The 25,542-nt window shown below is 38.0% G+C and overlaps 1 protein-coding gene across 4 annotated transcripts in view; it reads right to left on the bottom strand.

Annotated features, from left to right (window-relative positions):
- Window positions 1–25,542, bottom strand: part of cntln (centlein, centrosomal protein) — a 461,183-nt gene that overhangs the window by 162,363 nt on the left and 273,278 nt on the right. For all 4 annotated transcript variants that reach the window (XM_072589059.1, XM_072589060.1, XM_072589058.1 and 1 more), the window contains one exon: window positions 16,743–16,836. In XM_072589059.1, the coding sequence (XP_072445160.1) occupies window positions 16,743–16,836 (94 nt within the window). The remainder of the gene's footprint in view (window positions 1–16,742; window positions 16,837–25,542) is intronic.

Below are 25,542 nucleotides of genomic sequence, written 5' to 3'. Positions count from 1 at the left end.
TCTCATTTCTTCTTTAACATTCATTTTGAAACCTATCCCTACAACCAACCTTTTCATTATCTATCTAATATCAGCTATGTAGCATAATGTGAAATTACACACACACTCTCTCTCATACACAAGCTCTCTCTCATACGCTCACACATACAAACCCTCACACGCACCCTCTCACAAACTTATACCCCTTTACACTCACACACATAGACATACACACACTCTCTCACAAACACTCATACCCCTAAACACACACGCACACGCACATATATAAGTTTGTGGGTGAATTTTCACTTGCAGAATTACACTTTACTTTGCTCAAAAAACTACATGAATCATTGTAAGATTCTCTAAGTCCATTTTTTAGAAATAGAATCAGTCTGAACATTGGGGCACAGACAGCCTTACACAGGGCACCTCACATCTTCAATGCATTATCTGGGCCGAATTGACACATACTGTTAAACACTTGAGAATGTAACTTTAAAAACAAGTTCTAGGATTTACATATGAAAGAACAGAAACCAATGTGGTCATTCTAAAAGATGAGAGACTTAACAAACAATCCAGGTCTTTTTCAATATATAATTTCAGTTGCATCACATTATAAACTTTTGCTATAAATTCTGTGTCTTACGATCTTGTGCTCCACAACCACCTGATGAAGGAGCAGTGCTCTGAAAGCTCGTGCTTCCAGATCAACTTGTGGGATTATAACCTGGTGTTGTGTGACTTTTTAACTTTGAATAACTATGCAATCCTAATTTCTGTAACTCTCACTTTTTCCCTTACAGAAACACCTTTTTACAGATATTAGATAAAGAATTCCTCCTACCAAACTATAACAAACATGATTGCAAGAACTACCAATACTGTGAATATAGCTAACTTTAGTATTGCACAGATATCAGCTTGAACATCCCTGATCAAAGAAATTCTCTTGACATTATTAACTAATCTGACTTACATATGTGGGGTACATTGCCCCTTTTGTGTCAGTCAGATTACACAGCCATGTTGCTCATGTGATGACCTTTAAGGTAATGAAGTATCATAACCTTGTGTTGGGAATTCAAATATAAACATTTGTGGAAAACTGGAATATATGAAATTGTTTGGTCACTTTTTGGATTGAAAAGAATTTTTAACCATGTGTTTTCTTGGAAGTGAAGTCAACAGTTTAAGTCAAAGGTGGCTTACCTACTTCATACAGAAATCAAATTATTTTGGGGGAGAAAACAAACAAAGCTTTTAAGGAGATTAAAAAATTATGTTTGTGGCCATTAATTGCCAGAAAACCTGGTTTTCTAAAAACTTTGGGTGCCCTCTGCTGTTGGTTACCCAGCAACCTTTTCAGGATTTAGTTTTCTGTTTTCATAAATCTAATCAGTCATAAGAAAGAAAACGCCTCGAACTGTAAGTCTTCCTGTCTCTCAAAATATTCTAAGAACTTGAAAAAGGTTTCCAGACACCAATATTTCTTACTACTTTTAAAATCATAAAATGTGAACTCTTGCCACTTTGCCTCTTAATTTCAATCTGAACTGAAGATCAGTTTACAACTGTCAGCACTTCAATTTCATCAGCAAGAAACCCAGTGGGCATCCAAAGCCAAAAATTCCATCCTTTGTAGATTTTTGGAAGAGAGGTGGTTTCTTCTTAACTTTTGGAAAAAAAACTACTCTCTGCAGAGACTGTTGTTTTTTGTGTTGTGTGAATTTGGCTGTATTTGAGGTTAAGGCACTATAGTTCTAATTCTAGATCATAAGTTAGGTATTAACCAGTGTTGCCAATTTGTTTTAAGAATAAATTTTATGTTAAATAAACAGATAAATTTGAGTTCGTTAAAGAAGCCTGATGAAAGTCTCTTTTATTTTGGATGCTCATAAGTTGGTCATTTTGGTGATCGAATCAACACATTTATATTAAAAGGCATAGAGCTTGATTAACAGTGCATTGCTCTTATAAAAATTGTAACATTAGGGATGCTAGGAGGTGCTTTTACTGTATAGATTCCCACGTTCTCCCTGACAATCTCTCAGAATCCTGGTCAGGCATGACATTTTATCAAAAGAAAACAGAAATTTCTGGAGAAACCTAGCAGGGCTGGTAGCATCTGTAGAGAGAAACCGCGTTAACATTTGAAGTCCAGAGACTCTTCTTCAGAATCAAAGAAAAGATTCATTTTTATACATTATTATGCTATAGTCTGATCTGTGCTTTAATACAAATATTCTCCATCACTGGAAAGGAATGTTTTGCTCACATAAATATTCATGATTCAAATGCTATCAATGCTTTTGATGTCCTAATGTTTAATATGATCACTATTCCATCTTAGGGAAATATTTAAGGCACATTTACCCTAAGTTTGTAATGTGCACTCGATTATGTGATATTGCATGTGTTTTCATATATTTTTAACAGTTTGGAGGTTGGATTGAAGACCAGACTGAAGACTATGAAGAGATGACACCAAATATGAAAAACTAGCACGTAATTTTCATATGCTCATTAACTAATTTCCTGCCACTTCACATTTCATAATAAATTAAATGACCAACGAACCCATTGTGGGATGAACACAGACACAACTCTGCAGTGTTGAACTAACTAGAATCAATCATTACTCCTTCAGGCTGTATGTTTTTACATCTCACTTCAGAATTACAAACAGCAAGAAAGATACAGAGCAAGAAAGAGAGAGAGTGCAAACAAGAAAGCAAATGGGACAGAGAAAGAGAGACAGAATGACTTTCAATGTCTCCCATCCTCTGCTGTGTGTTAACGATTAGCATGGTCAGAAGCAACGTTGCCAGTAAGAATGAGAAATCCTCCTAACTGGGTATAGAACCAATGATCATCTTTGAAGCTAGGTGCCCTTCTGAGTGCATTGTTGCATTTAAAGGGTGAACGGTCATTGATTGGGCTCAACAATCCTGTATAATCTGAAAATTAATGCAATATGTGCAAATGGAAAATTTTCTGTTTGTTTTATCCAAAATTCCTTTTAATGGGTCCAGCATGCTAGAATAATTTGTAATTAATTCTTTGTAAACAAAATGTGACCTTGCATCAGTGCCATAATAGAAACTAAAATAAATAGGTAAAATTTCCAACTTGTTCCATTCTTGATGGTGCTCAATAATCAGGAGTGATAGTTTTAGTCAATTTCCATGTTAATTTTACACAACCCAATACAGCTCCAGGACAATGTCATTTAACTCCAATTGGATAAACTCCATAATCTCAAAAGATAAAGAACTCAGATTTCTTAACCCTTTATGTCCACACTTTTCTTTGTACTTATGGTATGGTTTGAAGGCAATATTCATTGAGGTCTTTCTGGAAGATGTTTCCTTGCTTATATTGACATCTGCTCTATGTACCTTGGTAGGAAAGGAGCATACATTGTTGATGTGTATTGATTTTGAACTTATGATTGCTTTGCAAATTATTACCAAAAGTGTTGCCCATCTTACATTATGAGAAGATAATCCTATTTATCCATAATTAAATTAATTTGAGAACAGAACAATAATCTATCAATCCTTCATTCAATCCCATTCTCCTTTCCACAATAATCTATTCAGTTACTTCTTAAAGCTTTCATTTTGGTTCTGTTTTTACTACAAAGAATTTAAAATTTAATTTAAATCTATAAATTTTCCTAATAATTCAACCTTTCTAACATTAACTTTGACACAGGCTTATATTTTGCTTCTGCATAATGCTAAAAGATAGAGATCAGATCTCAGAGAATATTTTTAGAGTACATCACTGAATGTTCTATTCCATAGAGATGGAAAACTAATATTACTGTTATTTGTATTCCATTAGAGGCTATTTCTGAAACACCATTGAACAGCGAAATCCTATTCTTGATGTTGATATGGTAAGCTAATCGCATCCACCTTTGAAAGGCAGGTTATTTAGAATGGGTAATGAGAGTGAATTGCTGGCAAACCACAAGATCATAGAAACCCATTTCTATAACTAACAATTAACAATGTAATACATTTGGAAACCCTGCATTCAAAAATGCTGTTCAATTGACCATTAAAGTAATTATTATGCTCATTTAGTGTTGCAAAAAGTAAGTACTTACGTAACTGTTGTGAATCCCAATTAGTGAAAATTTCATAGTTCGTTGCAGGTACAAGTCAACACATTTGTGAATGCAATATTTAAAATTCTCCCATCCTCTTTCAGAATCATTCCCTCTGCATTTGGGATTTACATTGGCTCTCTTTTATGCATCATTTCCAAAATAACTAAATATTTCCTCCCAAAATTGAAAATGCTATTCTAAATATGATCTGAGCAACATAAAGCTAAGGCATAACTCATATTAACTTGGATTCCATCAACCTTAGTGTTTATATTCTAGCATACTACTTATTTTCATAAAACTGAACTGCTATCTGAGTCCATAAGGAGTCGACCACTGATTTTCTTGAGCCAAGGTACAAATGTCTGGATTAATTTGGGGAGTGCTTCGAATATCACTAAACAACATAACTCTGCACAGTAGCTACAATTTTGGCAGCCAAGAGAAGACAGGCAGCAGCAATGAGCAATAGAAGAGAATATTTACCAAACTGTCAGACGACATATTTTCCCAAAGAATCGGACAATCAACAATGGTATTCATGCAAGTTGTAATATATAATGCGTTCAGTGAGTGCATGAAACCACTATAAAGGACCTGTTACAGTAAATCAAGGTATATAAAAGTCGACCTTTGAAATCTCAGAAAATCCATCCAAAAAAAAAGTGAACTTGTAGGTCATGTAAAAAATGTGAAACTGCCAGGGCTTATTTTGCTTAGTTGGTCACCATTTTAAAGTGTATAAAAAAAGTCGATTCAAATTAAATCCAGGCAATATATTTTAATGAATGAGTTAATTCCACAAAGCTACATTTAAACACTGTGATAAGAATGTTATTTATTTGTGGGAACCTCTTGACCTTATTGGTTACATGGGATCAGAATATGTCTCATACTAATAAACTACATTCTTTGCATAGGCCATCAGGATTATACACATTATCAATCAATTCTCATCTATCCAACTGTTATCATAACCATGCACAAAAGCTCCTAACAGATTTTCAACCTGTTTATGCTTGAAAATTATCACAGCCTTTAATTTTGTTGCATTGACTATGCGAGCTAGAAGCACATAAAATTTACAATCTTGCGTCCAGCAATTTTCATCAGAACTGTTTTTGAATCTGTTCAGCATATAATTGTTTGTGGTGAATTGCCAATGAGACAATGGATATTGATGATTTTGGTACTGTTTGATGAATTACTAGAAACTGGTAAATTTTGGTATATTGAGGTTGTTTGGTAGCCTCTGAGTCATCTTGGTCTTCTGTTCTAACACTGGATAATTTTGATCTATAAAGTAAGTGCACCAATTAGCTATTGTATTAAGATTTTACAGGACTTATGAAGGGTTTACTTGGTTTGATTTGGTACATACATTATATTTCTGTGGCAAGGAAACTAATTTGGCAATTTTATAAAATCCATTTTGATAAATGCTGGTACCAGTGGCTGGTCCCTGTACACATGGTGCATCTGGTCTTGGCATCGCTTCAAAGAGGATTCCTTCTTCTTGCATTCTCAAATCATTTCTCACTAACTCTGAATTCCTTCGCTGCAGCATAATTATTTCAACGTTAGCAAATGTCATAATGCTTACCTTGAATCCAGTTTTATGCTTCACACCAAAAGATCCATTTTGATTTGTCATTTGCCACCAAAAGTTTTGATGTGTGTGGACATTATCATGGCAACACAGTCCATACCACTTGCTTAAATCAATGCACAGACATATGAGATGAGAAATTGAGGCCGAATACAAGTATAATATTTCTGAGCAAAATCAATCGTGAGGGGGAAGCTATATGCAAAATAGAAGCCTAAGTATGAATTGTGAAACTAAGAAAATGGGCTGATTTTTTTTTACTCTGGGTCAACTTTTACACCACGAACTACTGGTATCTGTACTCAATATGTTGAGTGATTTGTTCATCGCTGTCCTATCACACAGCTCATATTAGCACTCAAACACATTTATTCCCACCTAGTTTAATCTGTGTTATTGAAAAATACCTCTTAGGGCAGGTTGAGTATCAGTGTCAATAAAATGTGGGCTTACTAAGTTTGTGCCTACCACGTGTTCCCTGTGACAGAACAGAATACGGCAAACGCTCATACTTGAATAATGACTATTTGGAGGAAGTACAGGGGTCTGTGAAACCAATGACCTGGAGATAAAAATAAAACAAACAAATCTGAAAAATCTATTTCCTGAAACCTTAATGATTAAAAACACACACAGGGACATTCAATAATAGGAATGAAAGTTTGACAAAATGCAGGCATAATATTCAAATTATTGCTTATTAATTTAAATATCTGTAGTATTGACCCTTCTTTTCTAGCTTAAATTGAAATCATCTTTTGGGTTTATCTACCTTTGCCTCCTTCTATTCTAGTTAACATATTCCTTTCAAAAATGCTGTTCATTTCTCTGCACAATTTCCAAAGTTGGTCATACACTGTAAAAACCAGATATGTATAAATATGAACTGACAGGCGCGTTACAGAATCCTGTGTAACCCTTGGCAGCATTACCATTCAAAAAGTAAATAACAACATTCCTTTTATTTTATCAACTGCATTTCTGCATTTTCCAGAGACTAATAATCTATTACTCAAAAGTATCTTTCTAATTCTGTCTACACCTACTGCATATTAAAGTGCACTTCTTTATATTAATGTCTGCAAAACATCATATTTTTCAAGGTAGAATTTCACCTGTTATATATTGGCTCAACTGCACTGACTGTATATACTGTTTACATTTGAAGTGTGTTATGTTGTGCTTGTACATCTTGTATACTCAACCAAATCCTTCAGCTTTGTTTATACACACATTGGTGATAAATTCTAATTGACTAATTGGACACATCATCTTCTCAAAACAATATTTGATTAATATAAAAATGCATCATTACATGATTCAACCCAAACTAGTGTTTCTGTTGTTTATAAATATGTAGACCATACATCATAGAAAGGTTAGATACCTGGGAGGTTTGTCTCCCAGCAGCCCCCCACTCCCCAAATGTAAATGCTCCACATACTGCTGGAGGAGTCAAGAGTTTTTTTTTAATGGGTAAAAACACAAAATCTTCTTTGATGTCTTGTGGCAGTGTATCAGAGGTATCTCCGTGTGACCCAGCTTGGGTCAATGCAGTATAGATGTATGAGCTCTATCTTGGTGCATCATTTTATTTTTGCCTTAAGCCATTTACTGAGACATCAATTATTTATACTGAGTACAAGGCCAGAAGGATTGGCCAGATGGGAGTTTGGTGTATGGAGAATGCTGCTTAAAGAAAGGTAGGCAGTATTTTTATTCTGCAGATCGATCTTCTGCACACCACTGAGATAATCACACAGTACTCATCAGGAGGAGGAAAGAGTTTGTTTGGGAAAAAGACTCTAGGAGCCAAAGCAGATGAAGTGCTTTTTATTGCTACTGTTAAAATAGTAAGTACAGAAGGTGTGGAAAGAACTTACTTTGAGAATGCGATCAAAATAAACCCAATTCATGGATCACTAGCAAAAGGCAATGGGAAGGCCCTTCACTGATTGATTCTTTGGTGTGTTTGCCAATAAGATGGTAGCAATATGTAATACAATTAGCAAGTCACCTGACCAACATAATTTTACCTAACCAACAAACTGCCTTCAAATCTATAATTCTAACCAAACTAATCTCCAAACTCTGAGTAAGAGGTCTCTGCTCCTCCCTCAGCACCTCCTCCTTGACAATCCTCGACACAGACAACCAGCAAGGATGTGTACTCAGCATCCTATTATACTCCCTGTACACTCATGACTGTGGACATATTTCATCTGAATTCCATCTACAATATCACTGACAACATCACCATTGTAGGCTGGATATCAAACAATGATGAGACAAAACACAAGAAAGAAATACAGTGCTTGGTGATGTGGTGGAAAGATAACAATCTTTCTCTCAATGTCAGAAAAACTACAGAGCTAATCATCAACTTCAGGAAGCAAGGAGGAGGTCACACCCCTATCTACATCAATGGAGCTGAGGTGGAGATGGTCAAAAAGGTCAAGTTCCTAAGAGAGATGATCATCAACAATCTGTCCTGGACCCAAGTTGATACGACAGTCAAAACGGCACAACAATTCCTCTTCTTCCTCAGGAGGCGAAGACAATTTGGCATGTCCATAAGGACTCTCATCAACTTTTATAGATGCAATGTAGAAAGCATTCCATCTGGATGCATTGCGGCTTTGTATGGCAACTGCTCTTCCCTAGACCATAAGAAACTACAGAAAGTTGTGAACATAATCCAGACAATCGTGCAAGCCAACCTTCCATCCCCTGACTCCCTCTACACTTCTCAAAGCCTCAAAAAGGCAGCCATCACGATCAAAGACCCCTCCTATCCTGAATATAATCTCTTCTAATCTCTGTCAGGTAGAAGATACAAAAGCTTAAATAAATGCACCAACAGGTTCATGAACAGATTCGTCCCCACTGTTATCAGACTTCTGAATGGACTTCTCAAATTTTAAATCTATTGTTGACCTTGCTTTTTGTGCACCTTCTTTGCAGCCATAACTTTGTATTCCTCACTCTGTTAAATCACTCCATTACCTTAATTTTTTACAATCTGCCTATACTGCACACAAAGCAAAATGTTTCACTGTACTTAGGTACAGGTGACAATAATAAATCAAAACATGTCCAAACAACAACTGCTGAGGTTAGTGGAAGGATATGATAATTTTCACACAAAAAAATTAGATCCTTGGTGGAGGCCAGTGAACACATTCTTCTTATTTTGATTAATGAAAGGAAAGGGATTAAAAAATTAGGACCATTGTTTTGTGGTAAGTAAATGCAGGAAATTGATTTGTATCCAAAAGATTGCATTATCAGGTTGCCAAAATTAGCAAGATAGATTTAACAGAGTCTCAATACCACAATAAAAAGTGTATTGTTCTCTAAAAAAACAATTAGATCAGCAGTCCTAAGTGGTTTGAAATCAGGATAATAATTTTAACCTGCCTTGGTACTTCATTTTGCTTGTGCCTTCAGTCATTTTCTGAAAGGGACATATCCATTATTTATTGGGATTGAAACTTCAAAGTCAGCCATTCTTTTTAAAAATGTTGATTGCATACTTTGTTTTCCTGCATTTCTAATTTAATTCTTTTCATTTTACTGAACCTGATTTAGAACCCGAGATGGTCTGATGGGATTTATTTTCCACACTGAGTTTAAACCTCCATAACGGATTCTAACTTGAAAGTAGTTGATTTTAAGAGGCATCCCAAAGGAAAAAAAGGAAGAGGCTCTGACAGCACACTCTAGAGCTCTAACCTGAGACAGCTAATGGAACAACTACCAAAGATGGGTGAGACAAGTGGGGAAACTAGACAACACAGTGAGAAGAAGGCATTGTTGTAGGGGCTCCACAGCTCCAACTGGCTCCAGAGATAAGGGAATTGAGAGCACTGAGTGATCTTAACAGAGGATTGGGACATTGGAGAACCTGGAGTCAGCGTAGGTCAATGAAAACATTGCTGACAGGTTATTGGGACTTAGAGCAGGTTAGTGTGTTGGTAAAATAATTTTAAGCCAGCTAAAGTTTATGGAGAGTGGAAGCTAGAGAGAAGCCAGGAGAATCTTGGAACAGAGTGGCTTAAATTTACAAAGTAGATTTTTATAAAAAGAGAAAAATATTATACTGAAAATTTCAGAGATATTACCACTGAAGCTGGCAATATACCCTCACTAAGAAAAAGAACAACCTGCATAGTGTAGAGTACTTAATCATATTTTAAAAAAACTTCAGTAGAGATTGTCATTATATGCTAGACAGTAATGGCAGCATTAGAAGCCCATCATTAACACATCACAAAAAAATGAATTGTATCCACATCGTGCTTTTCATGACCACAGCACTTTAGAATCAATGAAATACTTTTGAAGATGTTGGACAATTGCAAAGGTTGAGATTCCTGTGCTCATATCCTCTGGTCTATTTATCCGCCTCACTCATAGTCACACTCTCCTGTCCCCAAACACTGACCAAATCAGACAAGACAAGCTCAAGAGGTGTGTATTTCTTATGGTACAGAGAAGTCGGGTAACTGTCTGCCTCCCTGATGCATGGCAGTGTCTGTAGTTCAGCCTCCAACTTACAAACTCTGAGCTGAAGCTGATCAAACTTTTCAAAAACTTGCTTTAATGTATTGGCTCTGGACCAAATCTGCATTTGTAAACTCCCATATGACATAGCACCTGTCCTGACATTCTTAATGCTTGAAGAACTAATATCATTATTTTCTTCAATTATGTATTTCACTAATTTTTACATATTTTCTTAACCTTATTACCAGTTGTTACACCATGTTGAACTTTAGGAATTCAACAGCATTAGCAGATACTAAGTCTTTCTCTCCTGTAGCAGAATAAGATTTGATTCCTGAGGTGCACTAAGTTCAGGAAAAGTAAAAGCAACAGAATATTTCTTTTCCTTCCTCTGCTAACTTCATGAATCACTTAACTCTAGCATTCTACTGTTAGTCACACTCAAGTGCTAACTTGTACTAAACCGGTTACTGTAATTTTAGGTTTTTTTTGCTTTTCTTCTATCCAAAAGTGCGATTATGGACACCAAAGTTTCTCCATTTATCAAATCATCCATGGTATTTTTCATCTATTAACTACCATCACTAAATCATACATATTCTAATTGATTAATGTGCATGCAAGCCTGTTAAGGACAAAGCAATAACACCAAATGTTAGGGATAGAGGGAAAAGACTAAATTAAAATGGTGTTGGAGGGGGAATTGGCTACTTTAATGGTCCTAAGACAAAAGGACAAGCTGACTAACAATGACGATCCAGTTTCAGCTGCTTCTTAATTAAGCTGCTCTTTTGCTTGAAGTCTTGATAAAACCCAGCTTCAGATTGGCAACTACAGACAATCAACTGTAGATTTCAGTTTAATGTCAATTACAAACTAGATTAGCTTTGTGCAAAAGAGAAGAAAACAGACTTCCTGGCCTAATTATTGTAAGAACTCAGCCCTCAGATAAACTGAGTTTGCTAGTTAATATTATAACTTTTAGAACAAAAGGGCAAGCTGATTTTGTTTTATTTAACCTATTTCTCTAATCAACCGATTCAGAGGTGTTATTACAGACCCCTGGAGCAGTAAGGACACCCTCACTGCACTACAAAACAGCCCTGAAGAAACCACTGGGATTTGAACCTTAGATTGCATGTTTACTAGGTAGGTGCTTTAATCAATTAAGCCATGGCGCCACGAAGGACTGGCCAATTCACAAAATGAGGAAACAGTTTCAGCTGCTTTCTAAACAAACTTACATTAGAATCCAATGCCAGGTACTCACCATCTCCAATAATAGACCATCTCCAATAATAATCTCCAACAACCCTTAACATTCAGTGGTGAACTGAATCCCTACTATCAACATCCTTGGGGTTACAATTGTCCAGAAACTCAACAGGACTCACCACATAAACACAGTGGCTAAAAGAGAGTTCAAAAGCAAAGATATTGCAGTGAATAGCTCGCCTCCTGACTCCCCAAAATTGCCTGTCCAACATCTACAAGGCACAAATCAGGAGTGTGACAGAATACTCCACACTTGCCTGGATGGGTGCAACCCGAACAACATTTATGAAGCTTGACATCATCCAGGACAAAGCAGCCCATTTGATTAGCACACATCCACAAACATCCACTCCCGGAACCCCAACGCTTATTAGTAGCAGTGTGTACTATCAACAAGATGCACTGCAGAAGTTCTCCAAAGATCCTTAGACAGCACCTTCCAAACACACAACCACTTCCCTTTAGAAGAACAAGGACAGCAGATACATGGGAACGTCATCACCGACAAATTCCTCTTCAAGCCACTCACATCTGACTTGGAAATATATCACTGTCTCTTCATTGTCGCAGGGTTAAAAATCCTGGAATTCCCTCCTTAATATCATTGTGGACTGCAACAGTTCAAGAAGGCAGCTCATGACCACCTTCTCAAAGTCATCTAGGGATGGTAACATATGCTGTGCAGCCAGCAACACCCATGTCCCATGAATGAATAAAAACAGACTGACCTTAAGCTGTTACATTCAAGGCCTTGATAAGACACTGCTGAGGCTGACACCTATAGAAATTGAACTGCAGATTTCAATTTAATGTCAACTAACAGTTAAAAGTTAAATTAGATTCGTCCAAAATAATAAATAGTACTAACTTACTCAACAATTTCAAGCACACAATCCTAAAGTACTAGGTAGTAAGTGAGCATGGCTGAAAAACTGCTGTGGGAAAAGTAGGTTCTGGTTTATGGAGCACAGGCACCAGCACTAGGGTAAGGGGAATCTGTAATGATGGGAAGTCGACACCTATATTGTGCTGGGTGTTGCACATACATAGGGGATGAGATAATATTTTAAACTGAATACTGGAGGCAAGGGATCAAATTTGTAAACCTTTTGTTGAATAAAAGTCAAGTAAAGGCCAAGAGAGCGGTGTTGACATGGGAAATTCTAAACAGACCATGAGAGAAAGGGACAGAAAGAACAAAGGTCAACTGTAAGATAGAATGAAACATTACAAGTTAGAGAGCAGAATGATGGAACCAAAGGTTCTGTATCTGACGTCAGCTTTGATGAAGAGTCACCTAGACTCAAAATGTGAGCTTGTTGTCTCTCCATTGATGCTGCCTGATCTGCTGTGATCTCCAGCATTTGTTATTTTCAGTACAGATTCCAGCAGCTGCAGTAATTCACTCTGAGGCTCTGTATCTATGTGCATTGAGTATTCAGAACAAAATAGATAAATTGACACATGATAGCAGAATAACACTGATTTGGACATGAATCTTGAATCATCAGGAACATTTAGGAAGGACAGGGACTTAAGGAAAGGTGGAGGACTGGCTCTGTTAGCTAATAATGACAAGAGAAGGATGACTTAATTTCAGGAAACGAAGATGTGGAAACAGTTTGGGTAGAAATGAGAAATACAGGCAAAAATTCACTTGTGGGAGTGGTGAACAGCACCCCAACAGTAACACACGGTAGGGTGGAGCACAACTGAAAAGATAGTGAGAGCTTGTCAGAGAGGCACAGCAATAAACATGCAAAATTTATATTTACATATCAATTGGAAAAGATAGATGGGCAAAGGTCGTCTAGATGAGGAGTTCATAATACTTTCCCGGGAGAGTTTCTGAGAAATGCATGTTCTGCAGCCAACCAGAGTACAAGCTATACTAGACTTGGTATCATGCAACAAGACAGGATTAATTATCACTTCATAGTAAAGGCAGACTTAGGTTGCAGCAACCTTAAAATGATTGAGTATTACATTTAGTATGAGGTACAAAGATATAGGCTTAAGGTTATTTTTTTTTAATTAAATAATGTGAATTATAAGTGCATGGAAGCAAAGCTAATTGAAGTGAATTGACAAATTAGGTAAAAGAATAGGTCAACAGAAATACAGTAGCAGACATTACAGGGATATTTCAGCATACTCAGAATAGATATTCAAATATTTAAAATATTTCCAGGGGAAGGGCCCATTATCCTTAGTTAACTAGAAATGTGGATAGTATTAAAGCATAAAAAAAATTGTACAAAGATAGATAACTGATCAGAAGATTGAACAGAGGGTAAGAAACATCAAATAATTCCAGAAATATAAAAACATAAGATTATTTTCTATACATGTTGAAAGAAGAGAATGAATTAACAAATTGTGCACGGTCCCATAGAAAGTGAGAATGGAGAAAAATTACTGGAAAACAAGAAAAGATAAAGTCTATTAAACTGGTACTATGCATCAGTATTCACTATAAAACACTTAAATAACATCCAAGAAGCAGCAATAAATCAGGAATTGTAAGAGAACTCAGGAAAATCACAATCAGCACAGAATTAACATGGAGTAAATTGTTGGAGTTGTAGACTGACAAGAGTCTAAATCCTAATGGACTTCATTCTAAAGTCCTGGTTTATTAGACAGTTGATGCATTGATTTTAATTTTTTTAAACCTCCCTTGATTCGAGAAAGGTTGCATTACATTGGAAGATAACAAATGTAGCTCCTATATTTAAAAAGGCAGGGAGACAGAAAGCAAGAAACAACAGGCAAGCCATCTTAACACTTGTTACAGGGAAAATGTTAGAAGCTATTATTTAAAAAGTTGGAGCAGGGCATTTGGATAAATTCAAAGAAGGGAAAATCATGCGTGACCACCTAACTGGAATTCTCTGAGGACTAACATGTACTTTGCATAAAGGTGATGATGGGTTGATTGCACTTAGATTTCTAGAAGGTATTTGATAAGGTGCCACGTCAAAGGTTATTGCAGAATATAAAAGCTCATGGTATAAGGGAAACGTTAGCATGGATGGAAGATTGGCTGGCTAAGGATGTAGAGAGTAGGCATAAATGATTCTTTTTAAGGTTGGCAAGATGTAACAAATGCTGGGACATCAACTGTTTACAATTTATATGACTGACAGATGAAGTGATGGGAGATATGGTTGTCAAATTTGCTGATGACACAAAGCTAAGTAGGGATATAAGTTGTAAAGAGATACATAGAGGTTACAAAAGATATTGATAGGTTAATTGAGAGAGAAACGATGTGACAAATGGAGTAAAATGTCAGAAAATGGAAAATGTCCATATTGGCAGTAAGAATAAAAAAAATTCATATTATCCAAATGCTGAGAGCTTGCAATGTATCAAAATTCGCTGATCATACAAAAATAGATGGGAGGGCTTATTGTGACGAGGACATAAGGAATTCGCAGAGAGAATATCAATAGTTTGAGTAAGTGGAGAAAAATTTGACAAATGGAGCTTAATGATGGAAATGTGAGGTCATCTTTTTTCTTGGAATGTGGGTGTCACTGGCTGGTCCCACATTAATTAGCCATCCTAATTGTTCACAGGGCAGTTAAGAGACAATTATGTTGTGCGGGTCTAGAGTCATATCCAGGGTGACCAGTTAAGATGACAGGTTTTTCTCTAAAGGATAGTAGAAACTGGATGGGTTTTAACAATAGATCACACAGTAGTCTTTTGGCTATCTTATAATTCCAGATTTTTATTAATTCAAATTTCACCTGTTGCTATGCCGGGATTCAAACCTGGGATCGCAGATTATTAGCCTAGTGTTCTAGATTACTAGCCCAGTGACATTAACACTGCATTCCCCAAACACAATTTGACAGGAAAAATCAAAAGGCAGTTTATAATTTAAAGCAAGTGTGACTCCAATAAAGGAAAGCACAACTGATCTGGGTGTTATTGTGCATGAAACACAAAATGCAACTGTGCAAATCCAGAAAGTGATTAAAAAGGCAAGTGAAATTTTGGCCTTTATTATTGGAGGTTGGAATTTAAAAGTAGGAAAATCTTGTTACAACTGTACAGGGTGTTGGGACTGATGAGATCACACTTGGAATACTGTGTACAATTTTGATCTCTATATTGAAGAAAGCACATACTGGCATTGGAAGCAATTGAAAGAAATTTGGTAGGCTGATTTCTGGGATGAAAGAGTTTGCATCAAGAACAGTTAAACACGTCATGCCATTAATCATTAGCGTTTAGGAGAATGAAGGGTGAGCTCAATGAAATATACAATATTCTGAGGGGGCTTGGCAGGTGCATCCTGTAATGGGGGAATCTCAACATAGTTACAGAATAAGGGGTCCCTCATTTAAAACCAAGATGCCAAGGAAGTACATCTCATAGAGTCATAGGGATGTACAGCATGGAAACAGACCCTTGGGTCCAACCCGTCCATGCCGACCAGATATCCCAATACAATCGAGTCCCACCTGCCAGCACCTGGCCCATATCCCTCCAAACCCTTCCTATTCATATACCCATCCAAATGCCTTTTAAAAGTTGCAATTGTACCAGCCTCCACCACTTCCTTCGGCAGCTCATTCCACACGTACCACCCTCTGTGTGAAAACATTGCCCCGTAGGTCTCTTTTATATCTTTCCCACCTCACCCTAAACCTATGCCCTCTAGTTTTGGACTCCCTGACTCCAGGAAAAAGCCCCTCATGATTTTGCAAACCTCTCTAAGGTCACACCTCAACCTCCAACGCTCCATGGAAAACAGCCCTAGCCTGTTCAGCCTCTCCCTGTAGCTCAAATCCTCCAACACTGGCAACATCCTTGTAAATCTTTTCTGAACCCTTTCAAGTTTCTCAACATCTTTCCAATAGGAAGGAGACCAGAATTGCACGCAATATTCTAACAGTGGCCTAACCAATGTCCTGTATAGCTGCAACATGACCTCCTGACAGTGCTGTGCTTTCTCAGTACAGTGATTGAGAGTCTGCCTTTATTACTGTGTTCAAGTCTTGAATGGACTTGAAATTAGAACCTTGATCAATAACTGAGGAGCGAGAGTAGTACCAACTGACAGCCATACTTTTATGTAATTATTTCCAGTTAACATTGCCTGGCATTCTTTGGAGAAACATATTTTACAAACACATGCATTTTGATAAAAATGTAATCAATTTTTTAAGTTTTTGGATATTTCTAATTTGCAACAACCACCAAATCACAATAGTATAAATCAAATACCTTTTGAATGAAATTGTGGTACAGCAATTTTTGTTTCAGTTTTCATTGTTCTTAGCCATTGATTTCTTTGCTTTTTCTTTTCTTGAGAACATGCCTAAATAAATACAAGCAACAAGGAACATAAGAACTCTGAACAATATGCAAATGAAATAGACAAAGTGAGCTCCATAATTGCGGTTTTTGAGAAGATTTGTAGCTCAGATTGAGGTTCAGGTTGTAAGTTGGCTCGCTGAGCTGGAAGGAATGTTTTCAGATATTTCATCACCATATGAGGTAACATCATCAGTGAGTCTCCAGGGAAATGCTGGCGTAATGTCCTGCTTTCTATTTATGTGTCTGGTCTCTTAAGGTGGGTGATATCATTTCCGGTTCCTTTTCTCAGAGGATGGTAGATGGGGTCCAAATTGATGTGTTTATTGATGGAGTTCCGTTTACAATGCCAGGCAATGAATGAATGGGACAACATATCCATCCTAGGACAAGCTAAACAGAGACAAGCATGGGAATTCCTAGAGACTTGACATTCTAAGTGGAACTCGATCAATAAACACATTGATTTGGACCTCATCTACCATCCTCTGAGAAAAAGAATTGGAAATGATATCACCCACCTTAAGTGACCAAGACACGTAAATAGCAAGCAGGACATAACACCAGCCCTTCACCGGAGGCTCACGGAAGATATTACCTAGTATGATGATGAAACATCTGAAAACAAACTTACAATTTGAAATCCATAATTTTTAACTAAATTCCTATGTAAGTGGAAACTTATTTGGCAGTTGTTTTTGTTTTAAAGGCAGGCTTGAAAGTCTTTGATTTTGATATTGGGGACTTCACAAGCACTTACCTGGAATTTTGCGATTAAATTAATCTCGGTCAGGAGGCTGAAGCGTTATCAAACCAACAATACATTAATTAAATTCCTGTGCCATCACATGTGAAAAGTTGAGATCAAGTATAAATTTTAGGTGAAGCAGGGGTAGTGGGTGAGTAATAACTAGGTAAGGATATGTGTACAGGATACACCACAGTCATCTACAATACGGAAAAAGGCATTTTGGTTCATCTAGTCTGCACCAGTCAAAGTCAGCCACTGAACTATTCTAATCCCATTTTCAGACACTAGACACATCGCCTTATATGCCTTAGTATCACAAATATACATGTAAAAACTTCTTAAATATTATGAGTGTTGTTGCCTCTGACAGTTACTGAGTACCAGATTCTCACTTTCCTCTGAGAGGAAACATTTTCCACACATCCCCTCTAAACCTCCTGCCCCTTACCTAAATCAATGCCACCTGGTTATTGATCCCTCCACAGAGGGAATAACTGCCTTTCCGTCTACCTTATCTATACCCCTCATTATTTTATACATCTCAATCATGACCCCCTAAGCCTCCTCAGCTCCAAGAAAAACAATCCATGTCTGTCCAATCTCTCTTTATAACTGAAGCTCTCTAGACCAGGCAACATCCTGGTGAATCTCCTCTGTATCCTGCCCACTGCAATCACATTTGTTCCATAATGTGGATTTCAGAACTGCACACAAACTCTGTGCCTCAGCTAATAAAGGCAAGTATCCAATATGCCTTCTTGACCCCTTTATCTAGCTGTCCTTCTACCTTAAGGGACTGGTAGACACCACGCTAATGTCCCTCTCATCCTCCGAGGGTCCTACAATTTGAAATCCATAATTTTTAACTAAATTCCTATGTAAGTGGAAACTTATTTGGCAGTTGTTTTTCATCATGTATTCCCTTACATTGTCTGTCCTGTCAAGTGCATTATCTTCATTGAATTCCAGTTCCCACTGAGCAGCTCATCAGACCAGCTAGCCTCTATTCTTCTGTAATCTAAGGCTATTGTCCTCACCATTTACCACCCCACCAATCTTTGTAACATTCACTTACTGATCAGCCTTCTTATATTCTATTATAAATCATTTATATTATATGACAGCAAATGCCCAAAACTGATCCCTGTCGAAGCCCACTGGACACAGGTTTCTAGTCACACAAACATCTCTCCACCATCACCCTCTGGCTCCTGCCATTCAGCTGATTTGGTGCCTAATTATTCATATTTCCTTGAATCCTAAGGACTCTAATCATTGCTCTCAGTCTCTCGTGGAACCTCATCAAAAATCTTACTGAAATCCAAGTAGACTATGTCAAATGCATTACCCTTATCCACACACTTGGTAACCTCTTTGAAAAATTCAATCAAATTGATCGACATGATTTCCCCTTAACAAAACCATGCTGACTGTTCTTGATTAATCCCTGTCTCTCCAAATGCAGATTAATTCTGTACCTCCAAATTACTTTGAATGGTTCCCCCACCACCAAGGTTCAAATAACTGGCCTATAGTTTCCTGGTTTATCCCTTGCACACTTCTTAAATAACAGTATCACATTGGCTGTCTTCAAGTCCTCTGACATTCTCTAATGGCCAGAGAGAAATTAAAAATTATTGTCAGTGCCCCTGCTATTTTCTCCCTTGCCTCATTTAACAGCCTGCGATACAGTTTACGTAGCCGTGAAGCATGATCTACTTTTAAGCCTGCCAAACCACTAAGAATCTCCTGTCTGTGCTAATTTCTTCAAGTAAATCACAATCCTTCTCTTTCAGTTCTGTCCTCACATTGTCTCTCTTACTGGTGATCACCAACAAAAAAAAGCAATAAAAAGCCCTCCTGGATGCACTTTAAGAATTCTACTTCCTCTAAATCTCTCACACTTTGATGACCTAGTTGGAGAAGTAGAAGTCTCTGACTATCACTACTCAATAACATTTGCACATCTCTGAAATTTGCTTGCATATCTACTCTTTTATTTCTCTCAAACTGTTAAAGGGCCTTAACTCCTAGCAATGTGATTGTTCCTCTTAGCTTTTTAAATTCGACCCATGCTTCATTTGGGAAGTCTTCTAAGATGTCATTCCTCCTTAGTGCTGTAATTGATTCCCTGATCAATACTATGACATCCCTTCCTTGTCTATCTCCATCCTTGTCTCACCTGAAGCCTCTATGTCCTGGAATATTGAGCTGCCAGTCCTGTTCCTCTCACAGCCATGTTTCACTGACAGCAATGAGATCATATCCCAATGCTTTTAACTTCTGCTGTCAACTCATCTGTCTTGTTCATTAGACTCCTTGCATTAAAATAAATGCCATTCAATGATGTCAAACTCCCTTGTACCTCCCTTGTGGCATATAATCTCAATGCTTTCATGACTCACTTTTGTGTCTTCTAATTTTGTTTGTACATTTCCACAGATGAACATTCTCCCTGGATCAACCTCCACCCCACCAATTTAGTTTAAACACTCCCCAACAGCACTGGTAAACCACTCTGCAAAGATGCTGGTTCTATTCAGATTGAAGTGCAACTGTCCACCTTGTACAGATCCTCTACCTTCAAATATGATACAAATGTTCCAGAAATCTTAAGTCCTCCCTCCTGCATCATTTTTCCACCGCGTATTCATCTGGATAACCTCCTATTTCTATACTTGCTTGCACATAGCACCATAAGTATTCCAGACATTACGACCTTTTGGGTCATGTTCATTAATTTACTTCCTAGCTCTCTAAATTCTGCTTGCAGGACCTCATCCCTTTATCTACCTATGTCATCAATACCAAAATGAACCATGGTTTCTGTCTGTCTGTTTGCCCTCCCCCAACAAAATGCCCTGCAGCTGTTCAGTGACATCCTGACCCTGGCACCCGGAAGGCAACATCCCATCTTGGAGTCTCTTTTGTGGTAGCAGAAATACCAGCTTTCCCCTTACAACTGAATCCGCTATCTCTCTAGCCCTGCTTTTCTTCTTCCTCCTCTGTGTTCTTCAGAAATTGTAGGAATTTCTGAATACAATCCATGGAATAAAGGCCAACATGCCATTTTCTTTCATAAATACTTGTTGTTCTGTGTGTTAACTTGCCTTGTCACTGTGTGTACGTACCCAATATCATCTGAACATCAACATTTATAAGTTTTCATGCCTTGTTAAAAAAAAAATTGCTAACCAAAATGAATGAACTCACACTTCCAACATTATACTCCATTTTTTGCTGCCGGGGAGTTGGCTCCTACTACTTTCCTTCTCATAGTCATCTCCCTAGCAGTATCCCAATGTCATATCTGTTAGAAAGGAGGATGGCCACTGGGGACTCCTGCACCACCTGCCTTCCTCTACTCTGCCTCGTGGTCACCAATGCCCTTTCTGCTTCTTCAGTCTTCACCTGCGGTATGACCATCTCACTGAACATGTTCTCCATGATATGCTCAGCATCACAGATGCTCCACAGTGAATTCACCCGCAGTGTCCAGCTCCAAAATGCTGTTCGCCAGTAGCTGCAGTGGGATGCATTTCCTGCACATGTAGCCAAGGACACCTAAACCTTCCTCTATTTGCCACATAGCACAGGAGCAGCATTTCAAAACATGAAGCTGCTATGATTTGCTATGACTGCTAATGCCTCTTCTTCATTCTCTTTATTTTAAAATAATTATGCTTACATAAGAAAACTATTATTGACCTTATTCTAATTGTGTGCTTCCTTTACCCTAATCTGCTTACTAATATTGTTTTATTATATTAGCCTTGAATTTCACTTACTCATGTTGCTTTGCAGGTAATCCCTTCTGCCAAAAATAAAACACTTTTTAAAATTCCTGAGGTTTGCTTAGGTCAGTTGGTTGGACAGATGATTTCCAATGCAGAGTAAACCAAAATTGTGGGTTCAACTTGCAAAGGTTGAGGTTACCATGTAGGATTCTCCTTCTCAACTTCTCCCCTCACCTGAGGCATCGTGACTCTCTGGTTAAGCTATCATCAGTCGGCTTTCTCTAATGAGAGAACAGCTCTATGCCCGGGAGGTCTATGGTGACTTTACGTTTATACTTTTTAAAATCCCAAACCAATCAACACACTATTTTCCTGTGATTTGTTTAATGCTGTTGGCAACTCCACTCTCTCTGCTGGGCTTCAATCCTGACTTCAATTTACCTTGTTGCTGACTCCCCTCCCTCTGCTGGTCCCTGATCCTGGGCCTCAATATATCCCATTTTTAATTATGGGAAGCCGCTCGGCAACAGGGATATATCAATAGGTTGAGTGAGTGGCAAAAAGCAAAAAATGGAGTATAATGTTGGAAGTGTGAGTTCATTCATTTTGGTTAAGCAATTTTTTTTTAACAAGGCATGAAAACTCATAAATGTTGATGTTCAGATGATATTGGGTACGTACACACAGTGACAAGGCAAGTTAACAGACAGAACAACAAGCATTTATGAAAGAAAATGGCATGTTGGCCTTTATTCCATGGATTGTATTCAGAAATTCCTACAATTTCTGAAGAACACAGAGGTATTAGTACAATTGCACAACATATGGTGAGACACATCTGAATTACTCTGAATAGCTTTGGTCTCTGTAATGAAGGAAAAACATAATTATTTTGACAAGACAACAATGGTTCACTAGGTTGGTTCCTAGGAATGAAAGTGTTGTCTGATGATGACAGGCTAAAATATTGGGTCTATACTCAAAGATGTTAATAAGAATGATAGATGATCTGTTTGCAATATTCATGATCTTGAAGGGGCTTGGTAGAATAGGCATAGAAGTTGCTTCCCTGGCTGCAGAATGTAGAACATGTTTTAGGATAAGGGATTGATTGCTTTGGCTTGCAGTGAGAAAGTTTTTGAATTCTGGAATTCTCTCCATGAGGGAATTGTGCATGCTTCATTGTTGATACTGAATTATTTTCATACTGAAAATAAAAGTGGGGGAAGTTATGCTTCAATTATACATGGTATTCACACTTCCAACATTATATCCATTTTTTTGTTTTTTGTCACTCACCCTACGTATCTATATATCCCTGCAGTCTACAGGCTTCCCACAGAATTTTAATTAAAAATGGGAATTGCATCTGAGTCTTCAGCTTTATCTGAGCAGAGAGAGGGAGTCAACAACAGGATAAAATGAGGTTCAGGATCAGGACTCCAAAACTTTAACTTTAACTGAGCAGAGATATTGGAGCATCAACAGGATATATTGATGCTCAGGATAGGGCCTCAGCAGAGGGAGTGGGGCTGGCAACAGGATAAATTGAAACCAAAGAGTGGGGCCACATTTGGAGTATTAGATTACTTACAGTGTGGAAACAGACCCTCCGGTTCAACAAGTCCACATTGACCCACCGAAGCGCAACCCACCCAAACCCATTCCCCCACACTCTGCCCCTTCACCTGACACTATGGGCAATTTAGCATGGCCAATCCACCTAACCTGCACATTTTTGGACTGTGGGAGGAAACCCACGTAGATATGGGGAGAATGTGCAAACTCCACATAGTCAGTCACCAGAGGCGGGAATTCAACCCGGGTCTCTGGCGCTGTGAGGCAACAATGCTAACCACTGTGCCACCCAGTATGATGGACAAGTAATGGTCACTTTATTTAAGGAAAGATGCACCATTGGAGGCAGTTCAGGAAAGGTTTACCAGACTTATACATAGTCAGGGAGGGCTGTTTTATGCAGACAAGCTAGAGCAGTATCTGCTCAAGTTCAGAAAAAGTAGGAGATTACTTGATTACAGTTCTTGAGAGGTTTTGCAAGAATAGATGAAGAGAGAATATTTCCTCTTATTGGGAAATCCATAAATAGGGGTCATGGTTTTAAAATCATAGAACAGACATTTAAAACCGAGATGAGATAAAATTTTTATTCTCAGTTCATGAGGTTTTTGGACCGTCTTCATAGTGGAAACAGAGTCGTTACATATATTTAAGACACATGATAGATTCGTATGAATCAAAAGGTGAAACATTAGGGAGGGTGGGAATGCAGATTTCAGGTTATAATCAGATCAACCACAATCTGACTGAAGAGCATGCTTGAGGAGCTGAATGGCCTATTCCTGCTCTGAATTCCTATGTTTGTTTAAGACTGACATGTTTGGTGTTTCAGTGAATCCAGGGATATAAGGAAACAACAGGAAAGTGTTTTTGAAGCCAAAGATTACCACAAGAATATTGAATGGTGGCAAAGGCTTGTTCTTCACTTACTTCAACTGTTAATGCTCTTATGAAACAAACTAGGGATAGGAATGTAGTTTTTAAATGCCCAGATGCACACTTCTGAAAATAGTTACTTTCAATAAATGTATTGGTTACATTTACAAGCAATTCAAGCACACACCAGCTTTTGATATCATTGTCTCTTGGCTATTTAGAAGTAGTTACCTTTGATAATAATGTACAGCTCTTGAGCACTCAGCTTGAATAATAGCAGCAGAGAAAGTAACATGGTTTTGCTTTTATTTTAGAATTGTGATTAAGGCTGTAAGGTCAAGAATGGGTTAGAATTCCCTGATGTTTCAAAGGAGCTTAAAACAGCAGTAATGTCAGTGATCAGAGAGATGTACAGCATGGAAACAGACCCTTTGGTCTCACCCACCCATGCCGACCAGATATCCCAACCCAATCCAGCCCCAACTGCCAGAAACTGGCAGCACCTGGCCCATATCCCTCCAAACCCTTCCTGTTCATATACTCATCCAGATGCCTTTTAAATGTTGCAATTGTATTACCCTACACCACCTCCTCTGGCACCTCATTCCATGCATGTACCACCCTCTGCGTGAAAACGTTGCCCCTTAGGTCTCTTTTATATCTTTCCCCTCTCACCCTAAACCTATACCCTCTAGTTCTGGACACCCCCACCTCAAGGAAAAGACTTTGTCTGTTTACCTATCCATGCCACTCATGATTTTATAAACGTTTTATAAACAGCCTCCAATGCTCCAGGAAAAACAGCTCTAGCATTTTCAGCCTCTCCCTAAAGTTCAAATCCTCCAACCCTGGCAACATCTTTGTAAATCTTTTCTGAACCCTTTCAAGTTTCACAACATCTTTCCAATAGGAAGAAGACCAGAATTGCATGCAATATTCCAAAAGTGGCTTAACCAATGTCCTGTACAGCCACAACATGACCTCCCAACTCCTGTACTCAATACTCTGACCAATAAAGGAAAGCATACCAAATGCCTTCTTTGCTATTCTATCTAACTGTGACTCTACTTTTAAGGAGCTATGAACCTGCACTCCAAGTCTCTTTGTTCAGCAACACTCCCGAGGACATTACCATGAAGTGTAAGTCCTGCTAAGATTTGCTTTCCCAAAACGCAACAATTCGCATTTACCTAAATTAAACTCCATCTGTCACTCCTCAACCCATTGGCCCATCTGATCAAGATTCTGTTGTAATCTGAGGAAACCTTCTTTGATGTCCACTACACCTCCAATTTTGGTGTCATCTGCAAACTTATTAACTGTACGTCTTATGCTCACATCCAAATAATTTATGTAAATGACAAAAAGTAATGGATCCAGCACCGATCCTTGTGGCTCTCCACTGGTCACAGGCCTCCAGTCTGAAAAACAACTCCCCACCACCACCCTCTGTCTTCTACTTTTGAGCCAGTTCTGTATCCAAATGGCTAGTTCTCCCTGTATTCCGTAAATCTAACCTTGCTCACGAGTCTCCCATGGGGAACCTTGTCAAACGCCTTACTGAAGTCCATATCGATCATGTCTACCGTTCTGCCCTCATCAATCCTCTTTGTTACTTCTTCAAACAACTCAATCAAGTTTGTGAGACATGATTTCCCATCCACAAAGCTATGATGACTATCCCTAATCAGTCTTTGCCTTTCCAAATACATGTACATCCTGTCCCTCAGGATTCCCTCCAACAACTTGCCCACCACCAACGTCAGGC

This window comes from Chiloscyllium punctatum, chromosome 2, assembly GCF_047496795.1.
Source record: "Chiloscyllium punctatum isolate Juve2018m chromosome 2, sChiPun1.3, whole genome shotgun sequence".
In the NCBI taxonomy this organism is placed as follows: domain Eukaryota; kingdom Metazoa; phylum Chordata; class Chondrichthyes; order Orectolobiformes; family Hemiscylliidae; genus Chiloscyllium; species Chiloscyllium punctatum.
This window is presented reverse-complemented; position numbering and strand designations above follow the sequence as displayed.